Genomic DNA, 17,912 nt, shown 5'->3' on the forward strand with positions numbered 1-17,912 from the left:
CAATAAACTACAGATTGCCGACACATTCACCTTTGGGAGCCTGTACATGCCACTCTTCCTTACTCTGTGCCGTTAATACCAAACACATTGTTAACCAGAACAAGGGAGATTATTTAACAACATACTGTGTCACTTCAGAGAATAATCAACTTTTCCTCTTCTGGGTTGTATGTCCTGCTCCACTCTTTGCTGCCCAGTTCTTTGCTTTCGTTGGCTTGAAGTGCTCCGTAGATTCAGTGTTCCTGAGGCTGGACCTCTTTTCACCACGTTTATCCACAAACAGGGTTTCTTCACTTAGTCCATTAGGCACCTCGGAACAGCATTTCTTCAATAGCTGTTCACTCAGTCATTCTCTCTGTTCATATACTTCAGATCAGGGGTTCTCTGCCTTTTTCTTTCTGAGGCCCATCCAACATGCTATAAAAGCTCCATGGCCCACGTCTGCAACAACTGTTTTTTGCATATAAAAGCCAGGACCAACCAGGGTAGCAAGCAGGGCAATTGTCGGGTCCCCATGCCACAGTGGGCTCCCACAAAGCTCACTCAGCTTTGGCTTCTGCCCTGAGTGGCAGGACACGGGGCCCTGGGCTTCAGCCCCATGCGGCAGGGGTTCAGCTTTCTGCCCTGGGCCCAAGCGAGTCTAATGCTGGCCATGCTTGGTGAACCCCCTGAAACCTGCTCGCGGGGCCCCTGGTTGAGAATCACTGCTTTAGATCCTTTGTAAGTGGGCGTCTTGTTTACTGTTTTCAGGATCTGTTTTCATCTATCACGGCTCTTTGATCAAGCCCCTTTTTCACCAATTATATTTCCCTTCATTTTTTTTTCCCCTTGATTCTCTCTCGGGTACATCTGTAGATTTTATTTCCCTCTACTTCCCTTCTCTAACAGCGTTTGCTCACACACCCTGGTTTGTTTTTGTTTCTGCTTCTCCTGACCTGAAGCCTTTCCTATTTTCCTGCTTTCCTCCTTCTCACTTCCCAGTCCCCCTACATTCTCCTGTTCTTATATCACCTCACCTCCTGTCCAGACTCCAGTTCGTCCATTAGCTCAGCATCTAGATTCCTATAGAAAATCGTAGGACTGGAAGAGACCTCCAGAGGTCTTCTAGTCCAGTCCCCTGCACTCAGGGCAGGTCTTCTCCATCTCTAACAGCTTTTTTTTCCAACTGCCCCCTTTGGTCATAGGGTGACCAGATGGCTTCCAAGCCCACTCCCCAGCTCCAGCTGCCCTCATTGGCTGTCTCTCTCCCCCCAGGACAGCATTCCATTCTGCTGCATCCCATGCTAGTCCGGGGTTAGGGTTACCACATGCATACCACTGCCATCTACTGGATGCAACAGGGACTGCTCAACTGTGTGTCATAGGTTCATATAAAAGCAACAAAGAATCCTGTGGCACCTTATAGACTAACAGACTAACTTCTTCCCTTGCATCTGAAGAAGTGGGTATTCACCCACGAAAGCTCATGCTGCTAAACGTCTGTTAGTCTATAAGGTGCCACAGGATTCTTTGTTGCTTTTACAGATCCAGACTAACACGGCTACCCCTCTGATAGGTTCATATGCTACTGCTGGCTAATGGGGATTCTCCTTTAGCTCAGATGGCAGAGGTCTGGGCTTTTGGAGCAGGAGACTGAGTTCTAGCCTCAATGTGATTACAGCAGAAAACTATAGTGCTAGAGGATCCTCTACAAGCCTCCAAAAGATAACGTCCATGCTCTAAGGAGCTTGCATGTCACTTTGATCTATGTGGGGTCCAGTCACTGTGGGGTCTGGGCACAAAACACAAGTTTAATCTAAGCTATTTAGCTGGTCCCTCATCCCTGTAGTATCTGAGCGCCTCACAGTCTCTAGTGAATTTATCCCCATTGTGCAGGGGAGAAATTGAGGCCAGGAGAGACGAGGTGACTTGCCTGAGGACATGCAGGGAGCTCATAGCAGAGCAGGGACTAGAACCTGGGTCTCCTAAATTTAAAGCTTTCAGGAAGAGGCTCTGTCCTAAGCTCTGTTTAGCTACCGTTCCTGGTTTTGCACCCTCCATGTAACCTTGCATGGTCACAGACCCCGTTGCCGGCTGCTGTGGGGTGGGGGGGCCACACGCCCACTACTGAAAGTCCGCGCCCCGCTCCAGGGCCAGAGCGGGAAAGGAACTGGGCCCCCAGCTGCCTTCCCATGACATTGCCCTGGGACAGGGCCAGGCTCAGGCAGTGAGTCGCCCTCACCTCTGGCCCTGGTGCCCGGGGGGGGGGGGGGAAATCAGGACATGAGCCGCCCCCCACCACTGCCCAAGATGGGGGAAGTGGCCTGGAAACTGCCCCCCCTTGTGTCCCGGGTGGGGGTGGGGGTCACCTCGCTTCCCCCGGGGCTGCAGGGCTCTGGGCTAGGCTCGGGCCTACGAGGCCTCTCCCAGCAGCGGGCTAACGTAGGCAGCTCTCCCGGCCCCGGGGGGAGGTTCTCGGCTGGCGCCGCCAGGCGACTGCCCGGTTCCAGCAGCCCGCGGCCCACCCAGGGCACCGCGGAGCCCAGGCTCCCCCTGGCGGAGCCGGCGGGGAACGACACCGCCCCGCCCTGGGCCCGAGGAACTACAACCCCCAGCATGCACCGCCGCGGCCGCACGGCCTGCCGGGGCGGGCCGCTCCGCCGGGGCGTCCGGGACTACGGCTCCCAGCAGGCCGCGCGACGGGAGGGCGCCGGATATCCGGTGGGAAGGGACGGGGTGAAGAAGCGGAGTGGGAAGAAGGAGGTCTGGGGGGGCTGGCAAAGACGGGACCATCATGGTAAGAGGGGAGCACCACGGCGGGGCTCTATGGAGGGAATGTGGGTCTGGCTTCCCTGTCCCTGGGGGAGGGGCACCCTTGGGAGACTCTATGGGAGGTCTGGCTTCCCTATCCCTGGGGGAGGGGCACCCTTGGGTGAGATGCGGGTTTCATCCCTGGGGAAAGGGGGACTATACGGGAGGGATTGGGTCAGGATCTCCAGCCCCATGGTCTAGATTATACTTTGTCCTGCCAGAAGTACAGAGGACAGGACTAGATGACCTCTTGAGGGGGTGGGGAGAGGCACCACTGGTGGTTTCTCTGTAGGGGAAGGATGTGGGGCCAGGCTCCCTATCCTGGGAGGGGAAAGAGGGTGCACTTTCGGGGGATAAGCTCCCTCACCCCTGCGGAAGTAGGGAGCAGTCCCAGTGCCTGAGGAGAGAGGCTTTTGCAGGATAAGATATTTGATAGGCAAAAGGACTGGAGGTAGGTAACAGAAGAAGACTGGGGCTGTTTCTGCAGTGCTGTAATTCTGACAGTGCTCTTACCACCACATGGGCTACGTATGGGAGTGCTCAGCTGCTGCTGACAAGCCTCCATCTCTGGTGTGGGATGCAGTAAACTGTTTATTCAGGGGTCCCCTTGCCTAGCACCAGCTGATCACAGAAATTGTCTTCTGCTTTAAGGGGCGAGGGCAGGAGGCTCTGAGTTCTAGTCCCTGCTGTCTTTATGAATTTCTGAGGTGCCACGTGGTGTGGCATTGTGACAAGTGGGGAGATTTTAGATAATCACAGATTTGGGCTGATATTCTCATCCAACCAAGGGGTTCCTGGACCCCTTGAGTGGCCCCATCTGACCTAGTCTGGTTTAATCCTGGTGGCACAGGGGATTCATAATGATATCCAGACACTTCTGTGCCTAACCCAGTTGTTCCAAGCTGTCACGGGCTGAGTGAGACAAAGCTGTTACCATCTTGTTGGGATGGTCGCAAAAAAGCCACCAGCACATATGGGCTTGGCCCTGGAGATTGAGGACTGAATTCTGTGCGTGTAATTGAATTGCAAAAGTTAGAAACAGAAAAGACCTATTCGATTCTCCAGTCCATTTCCCTGCAAGTGCAGGAGTGTCCCCTTCAGTCTGTCTCCTGAGGCCTTGACTAATAGAGTTTGAAACACCCTTAGCCAGTGATACTCAATAGGCCACCTGCAGGCCAAATGTGGCCCACAAAGGCTTCCTGGTTGGCCCTCCAGCCTACCTTAAAAAATGTTTCTAATTAAATTCACAAACAGTGATATGCTGCCTATCATTTGCCTATGACTTCATTAGTAACTTACTGGATCTTAAGTTCTCACAATAGCATTGGCTATGATTGCGCTTGGACACCACTCATTTTTTCATTAGTGATGGAAATGGAGCCAAAAATGAATGTGAGTGGGAATGAACGTCGCAAAGTTGACAGTGAAACCCAAGCTGGACAGGAGATCTTCTTTTTATGATGCCACCTCATTTAAACACAAAACCTTTGTGTTTAATGTGCTAAACCACTGCATCTATCTGTAAGGTCATCAGAGGGATAGCTCAGTGGAGGGGAGAGGGATAGCTCAGTGGTTTGAGCATTAGCCTGCTAAACCCACGGTTGTGAGTTCAATCCTTGAGGGGGGCCACTTAAGGATCTGGGGCAAAAATTGGTCCTGCTAGTGAAGGCAGGGGGCTGGACTCAATGACCTTTCAAGGTCCTTTCCAGTTCTAGGAGATTGGTATATCTCCAATTATTACCTTTATTAGTGTGAGGCACCACTTTGAATCAAAGCACCGTAACTTCCATAAGGCCTGTCCTCGTGGCAGTGTTGCAAGATGTGACAAAATTGAAAATCTGACATCTTTATATCACACTTCAAATGTCGTTCTCATAACATCAGCGACTGTATAGGAAAAAGCAATAGCTGCTTCATTTCGGATAATGTTGGTTCTAGGTTAAAAGAAAAAGCCTTTCCTGGATGCCAACCTTGTCAAGGAGTGCCATTGGAAATGCTGGAGGAGCTTTTTGTCAGAGATAAAAACAAAGATGACATTGTCAAATGTGTGAAGCAAGTTGCCCCTATCTGATTCTGCCGCAGTGTGAAGATTGGCGCTAATTTATGGGGATTATTTGTCAGCATTGCTTTCTGGTTTCAAAAACACCAAATATGTGTCTCTTGCAGTGGATGAATCAGGTCATTTAAGTGACACTGCCCATTTATTGCTGTTTGTTAGATTTTTATGATGGTGAAATTGTCAGGAAGAATTTTTGTGCTTAATACCATTAGAAACCTACACTACAGAAGAGAGCATTTTTTAAAAAGTAAAAGGCTTTTTTTTTCCTTTAAAAAAAAAAAAAGTTTAGGTCTGTAGAAAATAAACTTGCTTGTTACATGACAGGGAAAGAGGAAAGCTTTGCTTCACATTTGGCAGTGATACACCCTTCATTAAAGACACTTCAGTGCATTATTCACCAGACTGTCCTCTGCAGTAAATTGTCTGGGGATTTTGGAGGGGAAAAAAAAGGAGTATTGTGACGAGATTAGTGAACTACATATGGTCAACTTCTTGCTTACAACATCGTCTTTTTAAAGCTGTTTTACAAGACATTTCAGCCAAATACAGTGACTTGTTGCAGCACAGTGACGTTCACTGCTTAAGTTGATGTTGGTCCTGCTTTGAGCAGGGGGTTGGACTAGATGACCTCCTGAGGTCTCTTCCCACCCTAATATTCTATGATTCTAGTGGGCACATGTTAGAGAGGTTTTGTGCACTTCAAAAAGAAATAGTAGAATTTCTTTCAAAACAAGACCAACAAGGCTTGCGAGTTCTGGAATTTATGAATGATGTCCCCTCTATGTCACAGGTAGCTTTTCTGTGTGATAGTACTGATAGATCCCAGGCCATGCAAACAGTGTCAGGGATTTGTTTGCAAAAGTGTGCACCTTTCAGAGGAATCTTGAAATCTCTCAGACAAACGTAACAGGAAAGATGTTGCACTTTTCCACATGCATGTTGTTGCTACAGATGAAAATGATGCACGAATTCCTAAACCAACTGATTGAAAATTTCAAAATGCGATTTGAGAGTTTTAAAATTCAGAAGGATTTGTTTTTATTTGTTTGTGATCCATTTATTGTCTCTGCTGTTGGACTTTGCCCTTCTGAAGCAAAGAACATTCTTGATTCAATTGATGAAGATGCCTTTCAATTAAAAAAAATTTAAATCTCTGGAGCTCAGATGTCTTGAAGGCAAAATTCAGAGAAATGGGACTTTGTGATTTCTAGTTTCAATTTGCTGACCAGTTTCAGAGTAGACAGAATCTAGCCGTCTATCTTTTAACGATGTTTAGATCAACGGACCCCTGCAAATCTGGATTTTCTAGCATGAACTTCATAAAAAACCAGCACCACAGTTGCTTGACGTGAGCATCTTCACCAGTGCATGCACCTTGCCCAGACCTCCCACAAACCACTCTTCACGCTAATACTTACGTTGCAGTCAAGGTCTTTATTGGCAGCTGAAGTTTTGTTTGCTTTTTTTTTTTTTGTCAGCCTTCTGTGCAAATGGCCCGCCTCTTGTTATACAATTCTCAAATCAGCCTGCGGGTCGATCTAATTGTGTATCACTGCCCTAAGCCATGTGGCTTCCACCACTTCCCCCAGGGAGGCGATTTCACAGCCTAGCAGATCTTATGGTTGGAAAATGAATCCTGCTGAGAGCTGCCTGATGCTCATGGCAACCCTCAGAGCTGTTGAAATGCGTGTGTGTTGCTCTGCAGCTCGGTGCACAGGGCGCTGGCATGTGATGTGGGTTTGACTCCCTGCTCTGCCTGCTTCAGAGCAGAAGTTTTCATCCCAGGTTGTTCCAAATCAGACCTGGTAGGGAGTTGAACCCACATCCCAGGGCAGGGCCTGAAGCACCCAGCTGTAGCCAGTCTTTCTGACCCAAAAACCTTCATGACAAAAGTTTATTGGAAGCCGATAGGTCTCTGCGAAATGTTTTGGCTTTGATGAGATCTTGTTTTGGTGAATTTGTTCTGGCTAGCTCTAACCCTGACACGGAGTCTGCGTGTTCCCTTTCCGTTAACCTCCTGGCTAATGCGCCAGTTAGTCCCCTGCCCAGCTGCTGCCCATCCTGTACATCCTCGTGGGGGTCAGTAGAGTGAATCAGACTCCAGGGCCCTTGGCCTGGCATTTCTCCCCTGCCATAAACTCTCTCAGGACTGGGAACAGTTCAGCCCTCTCAGCTGCGGTGGGATCTGAGACACCCTGTCCTGGAACAGTGGCAGGAAAAACTCCCCATTCTGATCCGTTTTCTTGGCTGCCCGGCCCTTTGCTCCGACACAGACAGGTCCTAACACACCCAGCACAAGCTCAAAACCAAATCTCTTGGCTACAGAACAAGCCCACTCCAATGTTTGCTGGGGGTGGGAGGGGAGAATCTAACTGACAGTGTTACTGTCTGTTGTCAGCTAGAGATTCTCTGTCTGCCCACCCCTCTGAGTTGTTGTGTTGAGCACAATCAAGGATGTTCTGAGCCTAGTAAGTGGATGAGGAAAACTGGGGGTGGGCTGATGCCAGTCCCTTCGCCCTGGTGGGAGTGAACTGTGCAAGTAATGTTCAGTCTGAGCCCTAAGGCTCCTGAAAGAGATGGGTTTTCTCCCTTGTTGCCCTTTATAAGAGGTGTTTGACACAGATAGGGGCCTGTAATGATGCAGGACTCACCCCTGTGGCGCCCCCTGCTGGTCTCTTCTGGGAATTAGCTCTGCCAGCCTTGGAGCATCCTCTGCAGGCCAGTATCCCACTTCCGCTTGGCCACCGTGTCCCTCCCTGGACTCCGGTGCCCCGTTATGTGGGGTGCTGCCCCCTGGCAGTAACCCCTCAGTCTCCGGGTCTCCCCTCCCAGGGAACCCCTACCCAGTATCCCCACCTTGCCTCAGTCGTAGGCTACTGCCAGTCACCAGCTAGCCACCATGCCCTGAGGCAGATTGCCGTGTCAGCCACTCATCACGGGCAAGGTTGGGTCTGGACCTGCTGCCTCTCTCTGTAACAAGGCCCTGCAGCCTGGCGAGTTGCCAGCCTGGAGCTCCCCAGCCCCTCTGGCCTTTCCCCAGCCCTGCTCCTCTCAGGTAGTCCACTCAGGTCCCTGCAGCCAGGCCCATCTCCCTCTACAGCTAGAGAGAGACTTGTGCTGGCTGTGGTCTGTTTGGGGCGTGGCTCCCGGCTGTCCCTACTTCCCCAATCAGCCTGGGAGCTGCTTGCCCCAGCCACAGCCCTCTGCTGGGCTGTTCTAAGCCCCTCAGGGCAGGAGCGGGTGACCACCCTGCTACAGGCCATATGAAGCTCTCACACCTGATGTGATGTGTGGCTATAAAGGGAGGTCCCCTCAGAGTAGCTGCCCAGTCTCTCTGCCCTTGATGTTGCTAGCAATCGTCTCAGCTTAGACCGTGGTGGTCAGTAATTGTCGGGACACAGAGGATGTACCAGCATGGCTGCTGATAGGTTGAACTGGGGTATCTGAAGCTATCAGTTCATAGAATCATAGAATATCAGGGTTGGAAGGGACCTCAGGAGCTCATCTAGTCCAACCCCCTGCTCAAAGCAGGACCAATTCCCAACTAAATCATCCCAGCCAGCGCTTTATCAAGCCTGACCTTAAAAACCTCTAAGGAAGGAGATTCCACCACCTCCCTAGGGAACCCATTCCAGTGCTTCACTACCCTCCTAGTGAAAATTTTTTCCTAATAGCCAACCTAAACCTCCCCCACTGCAACTTGAGAGCATTGCTCCTTGTTCTGTCATCTGCTACCACTGAGAACAGTCTAGATCCATCCTCTTTGGAACCCCCTTTCGGGTAGTTGAAAGCTGCTATCAAATCCCCCCTCATTCTTCTCTTCTGCAGACTAAACAATCCCAGTTCCCTCAGCCTCTCCTCATAAGTCATGTGCTCCAGCCCCCTAATCATTTTTGTTGCCCTCTGCTGGACTCTTTCCAATTTTTCCACATCCTTCTTGTAGTGTGGGGCCCAAAACTGGACACAGTTCTCCAGATGAGGCCTCACCAGTGTCAAATAGAGGGGAATGATCACGTTCCTCGATCTGCTGGCAGATCTTGGTTGAGCGTGAGAGTGCTGCCATATCCCCCAGGGAGGGGGAATTGGAGCTTGGGGAGTGATGAGGTTTGCTTGGCGTGGGATCCAAACCCAGGGCTGGCGCCATTTGCTTGAGGTCAGCATCTCGGTGCAGAGATGAGGAGCAAGTGGCTGTTTGGTGACATTGCAGGGTTCTGCAAGCAAAGCAGAGTAGTAGGTCTGGCTGTAGGGGAGAGTTGGAGTTTGGAAAAGCCATTTAGTGCTCCCCACTGAGTGAGATCATCTTTCCTACCCTCAAACACAAAGCTTGGGTGAGTGGAGTGCTGCTGGAACTGGCCACCTCTCTGACTCTCCTGCTTGCTCTTCTCCTTGCTGAGGCCTGAATGTGGGACACAGGTTGAGATGGGACTCCTGGGCTCCATTCTCTCTGCCACTAATTCACTGACACACCTTGGACACATCACTTCCCCTCCCCCTGCCATCTGTGGAATGGGGATGGGGCTATTTCCCAGCTAGCAGCAGAAGGATTAGCTGCAGCGTGTGAAGTGGTTTGAGATCTTTGGATGCTGAGTCCCAGTGAAATTTAAGGAAAAACTAGCTTAAAATGCAGGGGGGGCGGTCTGTGCAGTTCTGCCTCTCTCCTGCGTTTTGTCTGCCTGCTGTCAATAGTCTGGAAATGAGCGAGATTTCCCCCGCCCCCCTTCCCATGGGTTAATGCGACCAACCAGCTCTGTGCTGGAGCCATGCCAGCTGCTCCTCTGAATTTCCTCTGACCAAGCCCTTTCCTCCTGGCTCAGCAGAATGCAAGACCTTGCAGGCTGCTTGGACGACTCATGCCCTTCCCTGCTTAGCAAGGCCCTGCAGTGTAGTGAGGCAGCTCCTTCTGGGGAGGAGCCATCTGCCGTGACCCCTCTGATAGTGCTGCTTATTCATAGATTCCAAGGCCAGCAGGAACCATTGTGATCATCTAGACTGACCCGTGGATAACCCAAGCCAGAGAACTGGCCCAAAACAGTTCCCAGAGCAGATCTTTTAGATGAACATCCAATCCTTGATTTAAACATGGTCAGTGCTGGAGAATCCACCACGACCCTTGGTGGGTTTGTTCCCATAGTTAATTACTCTCCCTGTTAAAAATTGACACCTTTATTTCCAGTCTGAATTTGTCCTGCTTCCACTTCAAGCCATTGGATCGCGTTAGACCTTCCTCTGCTAGATTGAAGAGCCCGTTATTAAATATTCGCCATGTAGATACTGATTGAGTGGGATTAAGTCACCCCTTAACCTTGTCTTTGTTAAGGTAAATAAATTGAGCTCCCTGAATCTATCACGATAAGGCAGGTTTCTAATCCTTTGATCATTCTCGTGGCTCTTCTCTGACCTTTCTCCAATTTATCCACATCCTCCTTGAGTGGTGGGCAGGATTCCAGCAGCGGTCAAACCAGGGCTAAATACAGAGGTAAAATCACCTCTCTGCTCCTGCTCAAGAGTCCCCTGTTGATGCATCCCAGGATCGCATTAGCTCTTAGCCACAGGGTCTTTGGGAGCTCATGTTCAGCTGATCATCCACCACCACCTCTGAGTCGCTTGCTTCCCAGGATACAGTGCCTGGTGCTTAGACCCCAGAAGAGCTTTCCAAGCAGTGATCTCTCTGGCTAGGATGTGAGGCCTCAGTGTTATGGTGGGGTTCCTGGTGAAGGAAGGAATCCTCAGAAAGGGAAGGAGGATTCACACAGGCCCAGCTTATTGCTCTGACATGAGAGACAGGCTGGTGGGCTCAAGTGGAGGAAGTGGAGGAAAGGGGCTGGGACCAGCGAGGGAATGGACAGAGGAGTCGCAAACTGTGCCTGTGACTTCTGCTCTGGGGCATCCCTGCGTCGACACCGCCTCCCTTATCTGTTCCTCACACAGCCCGGCAGAACGGGTGGGGTGGGAGGAGGTGCAAGACATGTTGTCTTTATGTGCACAGCCATGGGAGGCCAGCGGGTGAAAGGGAGGGACAGCAGAGGGAGCAGCTGACAAAGGGCCCCCAAAGTGGGGCAGGTTGGGGGAGACGTCCACTGAAGATGCCATGTTCGAAGGCAGTTCTGCACTTCTTTCCTCTGGGAGATACCTTGGTGATGGGGAGATCTGCCCTGTCCTGTCCCCCACCGCCTGATTCTTGCTGTGCCGACTGCTCACTAAGGCACAGCTGTGTCTGCAGAGGGCACGTGCCATGCTGGCATGCTCAGACAGACCCTCCTTCCAAAGTGTGCTGTGTCCACAGAGAGGCAACGGCTCCATCTTCATGGAGCAGCAGCCCCCAGACTCTGCCCCACAGCTGCTGCTGCTTAGCAATCATCTTTATTACATGCCTAAAGACCAACCAAGATGGGGCCTCGTCATGCAAGGTGCTGTACGTATGGTAGTGGACCGCCCTTGCCCCGAAGAGCCGGCAATCGAAATAGACCAGACAGAGCGGGGAGGGGGCGTGTGTGAATGAAGCGATGGCAGCGATGGGCATGTCGGTGCCATGACTTTATTTGTGGGTGGGATTACTTATGGAGGGAATCATAGCAATGGAAAGAGGAGAGGGACAGCACAGGGGAGAACAGGGTGAGTGGGGCTGAGGGGAGGGGAGGGGGTTGGAGCAAGCAGCCAGTGAGCACAGGGCAGAGGAAGTCTAGCTAGTCACAGAATTTTCTGTGGTTCAGAGTAAAGGTCCCTGCATTGGTGGCTCCAGCTCCAAACAGCTGGGCTCTCTGCTAGCTGACGTGAGTGGGAGGGGAGGCACCACCCTCCCAGGAGCCTGCGGGCCGGGCCCTGATTCAAGCAGCAGCGTCCAGGGGTGTGTGGTGCCAGGGTTGGGGAGGGCTCGGTGGGACGCCCGTAACCCTGCCTGCTCTCTGTGCAGATTCGCTTCATCCTCATCCAGAACCGGGCCGGCAAGACGCGCCTGGCCAAGTGGTACATGCAGTTCGATGACGACGAGAAGCAGAAGCTCATCGAGGAGGTGCACGCCGTGGTCACAGTGCGAGACGCGAAGCACACCAACTTCGTGGAGGTAAGGTGCCCCGGCATGCCGAACGGGCAGCTGACCGACGCCCCAGCCTACGCTGCAGAGCCTCTGAGGCTGGGGCGGCTGTAATCTTGTCCTCTCTGGTACAACCCTTCAATTTATACCAGCCCTGGATTTGGAGATCTCCATGGCTGAGCCCTCTGGCTGCTGGGTCCTGCTGTGGCTGCAGCCTGTGCGTGGCCCTCGAGGCCGTATGCTCATTATCCAGTCGAGGGGTGGTGGATCACTGCAGCTAAAAACCAGCCATCAGCTGCTCAGCCCCTGGTCTACATGAGCGGGAAGCCAGCTCGTCTGTTTGAGGCAAGCCCAGCCAGTTGCGTAGGGATTCACCATTCTCGTGGTATCTCTCCTCCAGCCACAAGCCGTTAATGCCTCATTTCATTGGAGTCGCTCCGATCAGCCTGGGGGGCAGCATGCCGATGCTGAGCTGCCATGATCTGATGACATGGATACGGAGGAAGTGTGGCCTACTGGGTGGAGCACTGGACTGGGACTTGGGCGGAGGGGGACTTGAATTCTATTCCTGGCTGTGCCCTGGCCTGCTGCGTTATCTTGAGCAAATTGCTGCCCCTCTCTTTGCCTCAGTTTCCCCATCTGTAAAATGGGGCTAGTGATTCTGCCCCCTCCTTCATAAAGCACTTTGAGGTCTAAGGCTGAAAAGCGCTAGATGTGAGCTAGGGATTATTCTATAGACTTGGGTATCGCTGGCGATACGGGTGACCCCTTGTGCTGTGCTGTCTCCGACTGGCTGCTCTGTGCTCCAGAAGGGGGCTAGCAGAAGGTGAGTGGGAGGGGGGGGGGAGTTGTCTGTGCTGCCCACCGAGATGCACCTGGATCAAACATCAGCTGGTCCTCTTCCCCTCTCTTCCAGTTCCGGAATTTTAAAATCATCTACCGCCGCTACGCGGGGCTGTACTTCTGCATCTGCGTGGATGTGAACGACAACAACCTGGCCTACCTGGAGGCCATCCACAACTTTGTGGAGGTGAGCCCTGCCCGCGGCCTCTGCCCTTCCCTTAGTATGACTCAATTGAGCTGTCTTGTGGCCTGGTCCTTTGTGCCAGCTCCTCAGAGGGACGGCAGCCCTAAAAGGACCGTGAGCTGCTTTCAGCAGCCCCTCTCTGTGCTGGCAGGACAGTCAGGAGTTCCTGCCTCTCTGATCTCAGCTGTGATGGGACATAAAGATGGTGCCTCGTCCTTCAGGTAGACTGGGGGTTGTGCGTGTGTTAAAGAGGGGTCAGGTTTGCAGATTCCACTGGCTGCAAGGGATCTCCTTTGGTGACCATTTTCTGAGGCAGAGGCATATCCCACCCAGGCAATGGTCTGAACTATTGCAGCAGCTGGAAGCTGAAACTAGAGGAAAGGTTGACACCATTGGAACAAGTGACCTGGAGACAGAGTAGATTTTCCATCCCTTAGAGTCTTAAATCCAGGCTGGCTGTGTCTTTCTGAACAACCTGGGCTGGCTCAGGCAGGGATCCTGTGTTGGATTCTGTGGGCTGTGCTATGAGGGTGATCAGACCAGACAATCACAATGGTCCCTTGTGGCTTTAGCATCTCTGACCAAAAGGTGGCGTGGCTCCCTCCTTCTCATGGTCTCTGAAATCCAGCTCTCCTTTCTCTTGGCCCAGGTTTTGAATGAATATTTCCACAACGTCTGTGAACTGGACCTGGTCTTCAACTTCTACAAGGTGAGCTCAGCCCAGCGGGGAGGGAAGCAAGGGGCCAGTCACTCTGTGGTTCCATGTAGCTGCTGCATAACATGGTCTCGTGTCAGATGTACCTACAGGCTGGGGGACCGTACTGTGGGAAGCAGTGACTCTGAAAAAGATTTGGGGGAAGGGAGTGGATAATCAGCTAAACATGAGCTCCCACTGCAATGCTGTGGCTAAAAAGGCCAATGCAATCCTTGGATGCATCAACAGGGGAATCTCAAGTAGGAATGGAGAGAATCCTGTTTCTATGAGAAATTATTTTACTTCTGTATTTGGCCTGGTGCGACCACTGCTGGAATCCTGTGTCCGGTTCTGGTGCCCACAGTCCAAGAAGGATGTTGATAAATTGGAGGGGGTCAGAGAAGAGCCGCGAGAATGATTAAAGGATTAGAAAATATGCTTTATCGTGATGGATTTAGCTTAACAAAGTGACTGTTAGACAGGGATCAAGTCACTGCCTATCAGTACCTACGTAGGGAACAAATATTGAATAATGGGCTCTTTAGCGTAGCAAGTGAAGGTCTAACATGATCCAGTAGCTGGAAGCTGAAGCCGGACAAATTCAGGCTGGAAATTAGGTGTACATTTTTAACAGAGCGTCAATAACCACTGGAACATTTGATCGGGGTCATGGTGGATTCTCCATTGCTGACAATTTTAAAATCAAGAGTGGGTGTTTTTCTAAGAGATCTGCTCTAGGAGTTATGGGGCCTGTGCTACACAGGAGATCAGATGGGATGATCCCAATGGTCCCTTCTGGCTGCGGAATCTATGAATCATTGCTGCACTGAGCGTGCTTGGCCTCCCCGTCTCCTGGGTGGGAGGGGAGGGAGGTTTAAACATTCAAAATGTAACGTGTTAAATTGACAGCCCTTGTCCCTGATGAGCCTTCCAGCTTCACAGGGCAGATCCCATGCAACCCTGTGGCATTCCAGTAGATAAATCCCCCCTGTGGGTTGGGGGATTTTAGAGGGCTGGAATGTAGCAGGGAGAGGTTCAGCATGCTAGTCTCTATTTGATGGCTCTGGGTCCGCTTGCCAGGCCTCAGTACTGCGAGGGTCCCGCTGTGTCACGGTCACTCTGCTGATCTGGGGGAGGACACGGGTGCCAGTCTTTTTACCCTCCCATGGCACTTGGGATGCAGCAAGTGGCAGAACCAGCCACAGCGTTGTCCTTGGGAATGCGTTTCAGTGCCACTTGATGGACGAACCCAGGTGCTGAACACCGGGCTGCCGGTATGCTGCAGAGTTCCCCAGAGGGAGAGGCAGCGCTGAGGCTGTCCTCAATGCGCCTGGCTCACGGGTGGTCTGTTCTTGCGGCAGGTTTACACCGTGGTAGACGAGATGTTCCTAGCTGGCGAGATCCGTGAGACGAGCCAAACGAAAGTCCTGAAACAGCTGCTTATGCTGCAGTCCTTGGAATGAGAGAACTGGATCCAATCGGCCCCATCCTCTACCCTGCCCCGGGACTCCTTGCACCCAGTCCCTGAATCAGTGACTGTCTCAGAGCAAATTTAGCCACTCTCCATTGGGGGGAAGGGATGCCCCCTCAAATGGATCAGAACCACAAGTTGAAAATTTCAGTCCCACCTCCCCCATGCTCGAATGCAGCAGCTGAGGTCCCGGGTGGGTGGGTCTAATGGGAGAGAGCGACACTATTTTAAAAAAAAACAACAACCAACCTTTTTGGGCCCTGACATAACCATCCCCGAATCTCTGTGCTTTCCCTCCATATAACCAGCGCGCTGTCCCCCCCACCTCTGTTCATGTCAGTGTGTGTGCTGAGTCTGCACTAGAAGTGGGACCACAACTGTGTGTTATCCATTGGTGAGTGGCAGCCATACCATATGGCCAGTGATGTATTGAAGTAAACCATCTGTGAAACACTCCTTCCTCTGTGGTGGTCTCTGAAGGGCCCTGCAGAAGCTGGAGGGAGTGGGGGGCAGAGTTCTTGGAGACAGATTTGACATAAGGCTCTGAGGTGCATGCAGGAAACTCCTGTTGGGTGTTGCTGTCCAGCATTGGGAGCAGATCATGTTCTCAGCGAGCTTGGTGTCCAGTGGCCTCTGGTATTCCCCACTTTCAGAGCCTCTGCCAGTTCAACAGCACAGCCAGTCACCAGAGCTGGTGGGGAAAGAGGTACATGGGGGAGAGGGTAGGTTTTCCCTCATAGAAAAATTTTGTTTTGACTAAATTTCGCATGGAAAATCTTGTAAAAAACAAACAAACAAAAACAACTATGTTTTTGGCCAAATTATTTCAATTCTGAAATGTTGCTGTGGTGCATCATGGGAGTTGTAGTTCAGGCACTTTTATGCTCCCATTCTCCCCATAGGCTGGACTCCCTGGTTGGACTGCCACTCCCATGATGCACCAGAGTCTTCCGTTTTGAAGGGAGGCAGTGCATCATGGGAGATATAGTCTGGCTGCGGAGCCCAGCCCATAGAGAACAGGAGCTATGATGCACAGTTGCCATTTCAGGACTGAAATATTTTGGCTGTAATACTTAATATTTTGAGCTAAGTGGATCTGGTCAGGAGCTGCTGTGCGACCTTCAGATGCTGCAGGGAGTTCACCATAGACACGGGGCTGTTGCTCTGATTGGCTTTCTCCAGAGCTTGGACTATCTACTGCTGAGGAATTTACCCTGGTGTCTCATGAAAGAGGCCACTGGTGCTATTCTCAGTTAGGAGCAGTCGTGTCCCCTTGGCGTTGTGCCCTGTTAGGGCTTTTCTCTCATGCTGTTTTCCTGGAGAACACAGGCTGTTTTGGGGCAGCCCGGAATGCAAGGAAAGGTCCTTTCTCCCTGGGGTGAGGCCCGATTCTTTTTAGGAAGGTCTGTCCTCTCACCATGCATGAATGTTGCAGTGAACCACTGCCCCATCTGAACTGGAACCACGTTGGGCTAATAGATCACTGGTTCATTGGTCCCAGGATCCTGTATGACACTTGTAGATCCCTCTAGGTAGCAGCCTGGTATCCTTGCTCCTTATGGGTCATGACTCAGTCACTGCTCAGGATCTCATGGTGTGAGGAGCTGTATGAGTGCCACACCAAAGAGATGGTGCCTACCCTGAATAATAAAACCTAGCTCTTATCACCCATAGCTTTCAAATGAGGACAGTATCACCATCCCCTATTTTATAGAGCAGGATTTGGCCCAAGGCCTGCGGCAGAGCTAGCAATAGAAGCAAGCTCTCATGGGTCCTAGTCTGGTGCTCTATCCACTAGGCATCACTGCTTCTCCCTAATTGCTATAGTAGTACCCTGCCTCCAGCAACAGCCACTGGGTGTGTTTCTAGTGGGGCCTGCGGGGGTTGGTTCTTGGCCCTGCACTATTTAACATTTTTATTAATGACCTGGAAGAAAACATAAAATCATCCCTGATAAAGTTTGCAAATGACCCCAAAATTGGGGGAGTGGTAAACAATGAAGATGACAAGTCACCGATACAGAGTGATCTGGATCGCTTGGTAAGCTGGGTGCACACAAACAATATGTGTTTAATATCCTATGGCTAAATGTCAATGTGGACATCTAGGAAGAACAAATGGGAGCTGTACGTACAGGAGGAGAGAGACTATCCTGGGAAGCAGAGACTCTGGAAAAAGGTAATCAACTGACCATGAGCTCCCAGCACAATGCTGTGGCCAAACAGGCTAATGTGATTCATGGATGTATAAATGGGAATTTTGAGTAGGAGCAAAGATTTTATTTTCCCTCTGGATTTGGCACTGGTGCAACCGCTGCTGGGATCCTGTGTCCAGTTCTGGTGCCCATAGTTTAAGAAAGACGGTGATAAATTGGAGAGGGTGCAGAGAAGAGCCACAAGAATGATTACTTGATTAGAAAACCTGCCTTAAAGTGATAAACAGATTGAGCTCCCGGAGTCTAACTTAACAAAGAGAAGGTTAAGGGGAGTGACTTGATCCCAGCCTATCAGTGCCAACATGGGGAACAAATCTTTGATAATGGGCTCTTCAGTCTGGCAGAGGAAGGTCGAGCATGATCCAATGGCTGGAAGCTGAAGCTAGACCCGTTCAGTTTTGGAAGCGAGGCGTACATTTTTAACAGCGAGACTAATTAACCATTGGAACAATTTACCAAGGGTCATGGTGGTCTCCATCACTGGATGTTTTTTCTAAAAGATCTGCTTTAAATCAATCAGGGCAGTCCTATGGCCTGCATTATCCAGGGGGTCAGGCCAGATGGTCAATGGTTGCTTGGAATCTATGACTTGATCTGGGATGCTCCAAAGGAAAGGGAAGGCCCAG

At 51.2% G+C, this 17,912-nt stretch overlaps 1 protein-coding gene across 1 annotated transcript; it reads left to right on the forward strand.

Annotated features, from left to right (window-relative positions):
- Window positions 1–2,637: 2,637 nt before the first annotated feature.
- AP2S1 (adaptor related protein complex 2 subunit sigma 1) lies at window positions 2,638–15,831 on the forward strand. Its single transcript, XM_039510924.1, has 5 exons — window positions 2,638–2,776; window positions 11,760–11,909; window positions 12,796–12,909; window positions 13,556–13,615; window positions 14,962–15,831. The coding sequence occupies exons 1-5, from the start codon at window positions 2,774–2,776 to the stop codon at window positions 15,061–15,063; spliced, it is 429 nt and encodes a 142-aa protein (XP_039366858.1). The 5' UTR covers window positions 2,638–2,773; the 3' UTR covers window positions 15,064–15,831.
- The last annotated feature ends 2,081 nt before the right edge of the window (window positions 15,832–17,912 follow it).

The sequence above is a fragment of the Mauremys reevesii genome, linkage group 22 (assembly GCF_016161935.1).
Source record: "Mauremys reevesii isolate NIE-2019 linkage group 22, ASM1616193v1, whole genome shotgun sequence".
Classification (NCBI taxonomy): domain Eukaryota; kingdom Metazoa; phylum Chordata; order Testudines; family Geoemydidae; genus Mauremys; species Mauremys reevesii.

Bases quoted from the DNA above. Each gene is read 5' to 3' on its own strand.
- AP2S1 (XM_039510924.1), top strand. The intron at 11,910-12,795 runs GTAAGGTGCCCC...CCTCTCTTCCAG, and splicing joins AGCACACCAACTTCGTGGAG to TTCCGGAATTTTAAAATCAT. The intron at 12,910-13,555 runs GTGAGCCCTGCC...CTCTTGGCCCAG, and splicing joins CCATCCACAACTTTGTGGAG to GTTTTGAATGAATATTTCCA.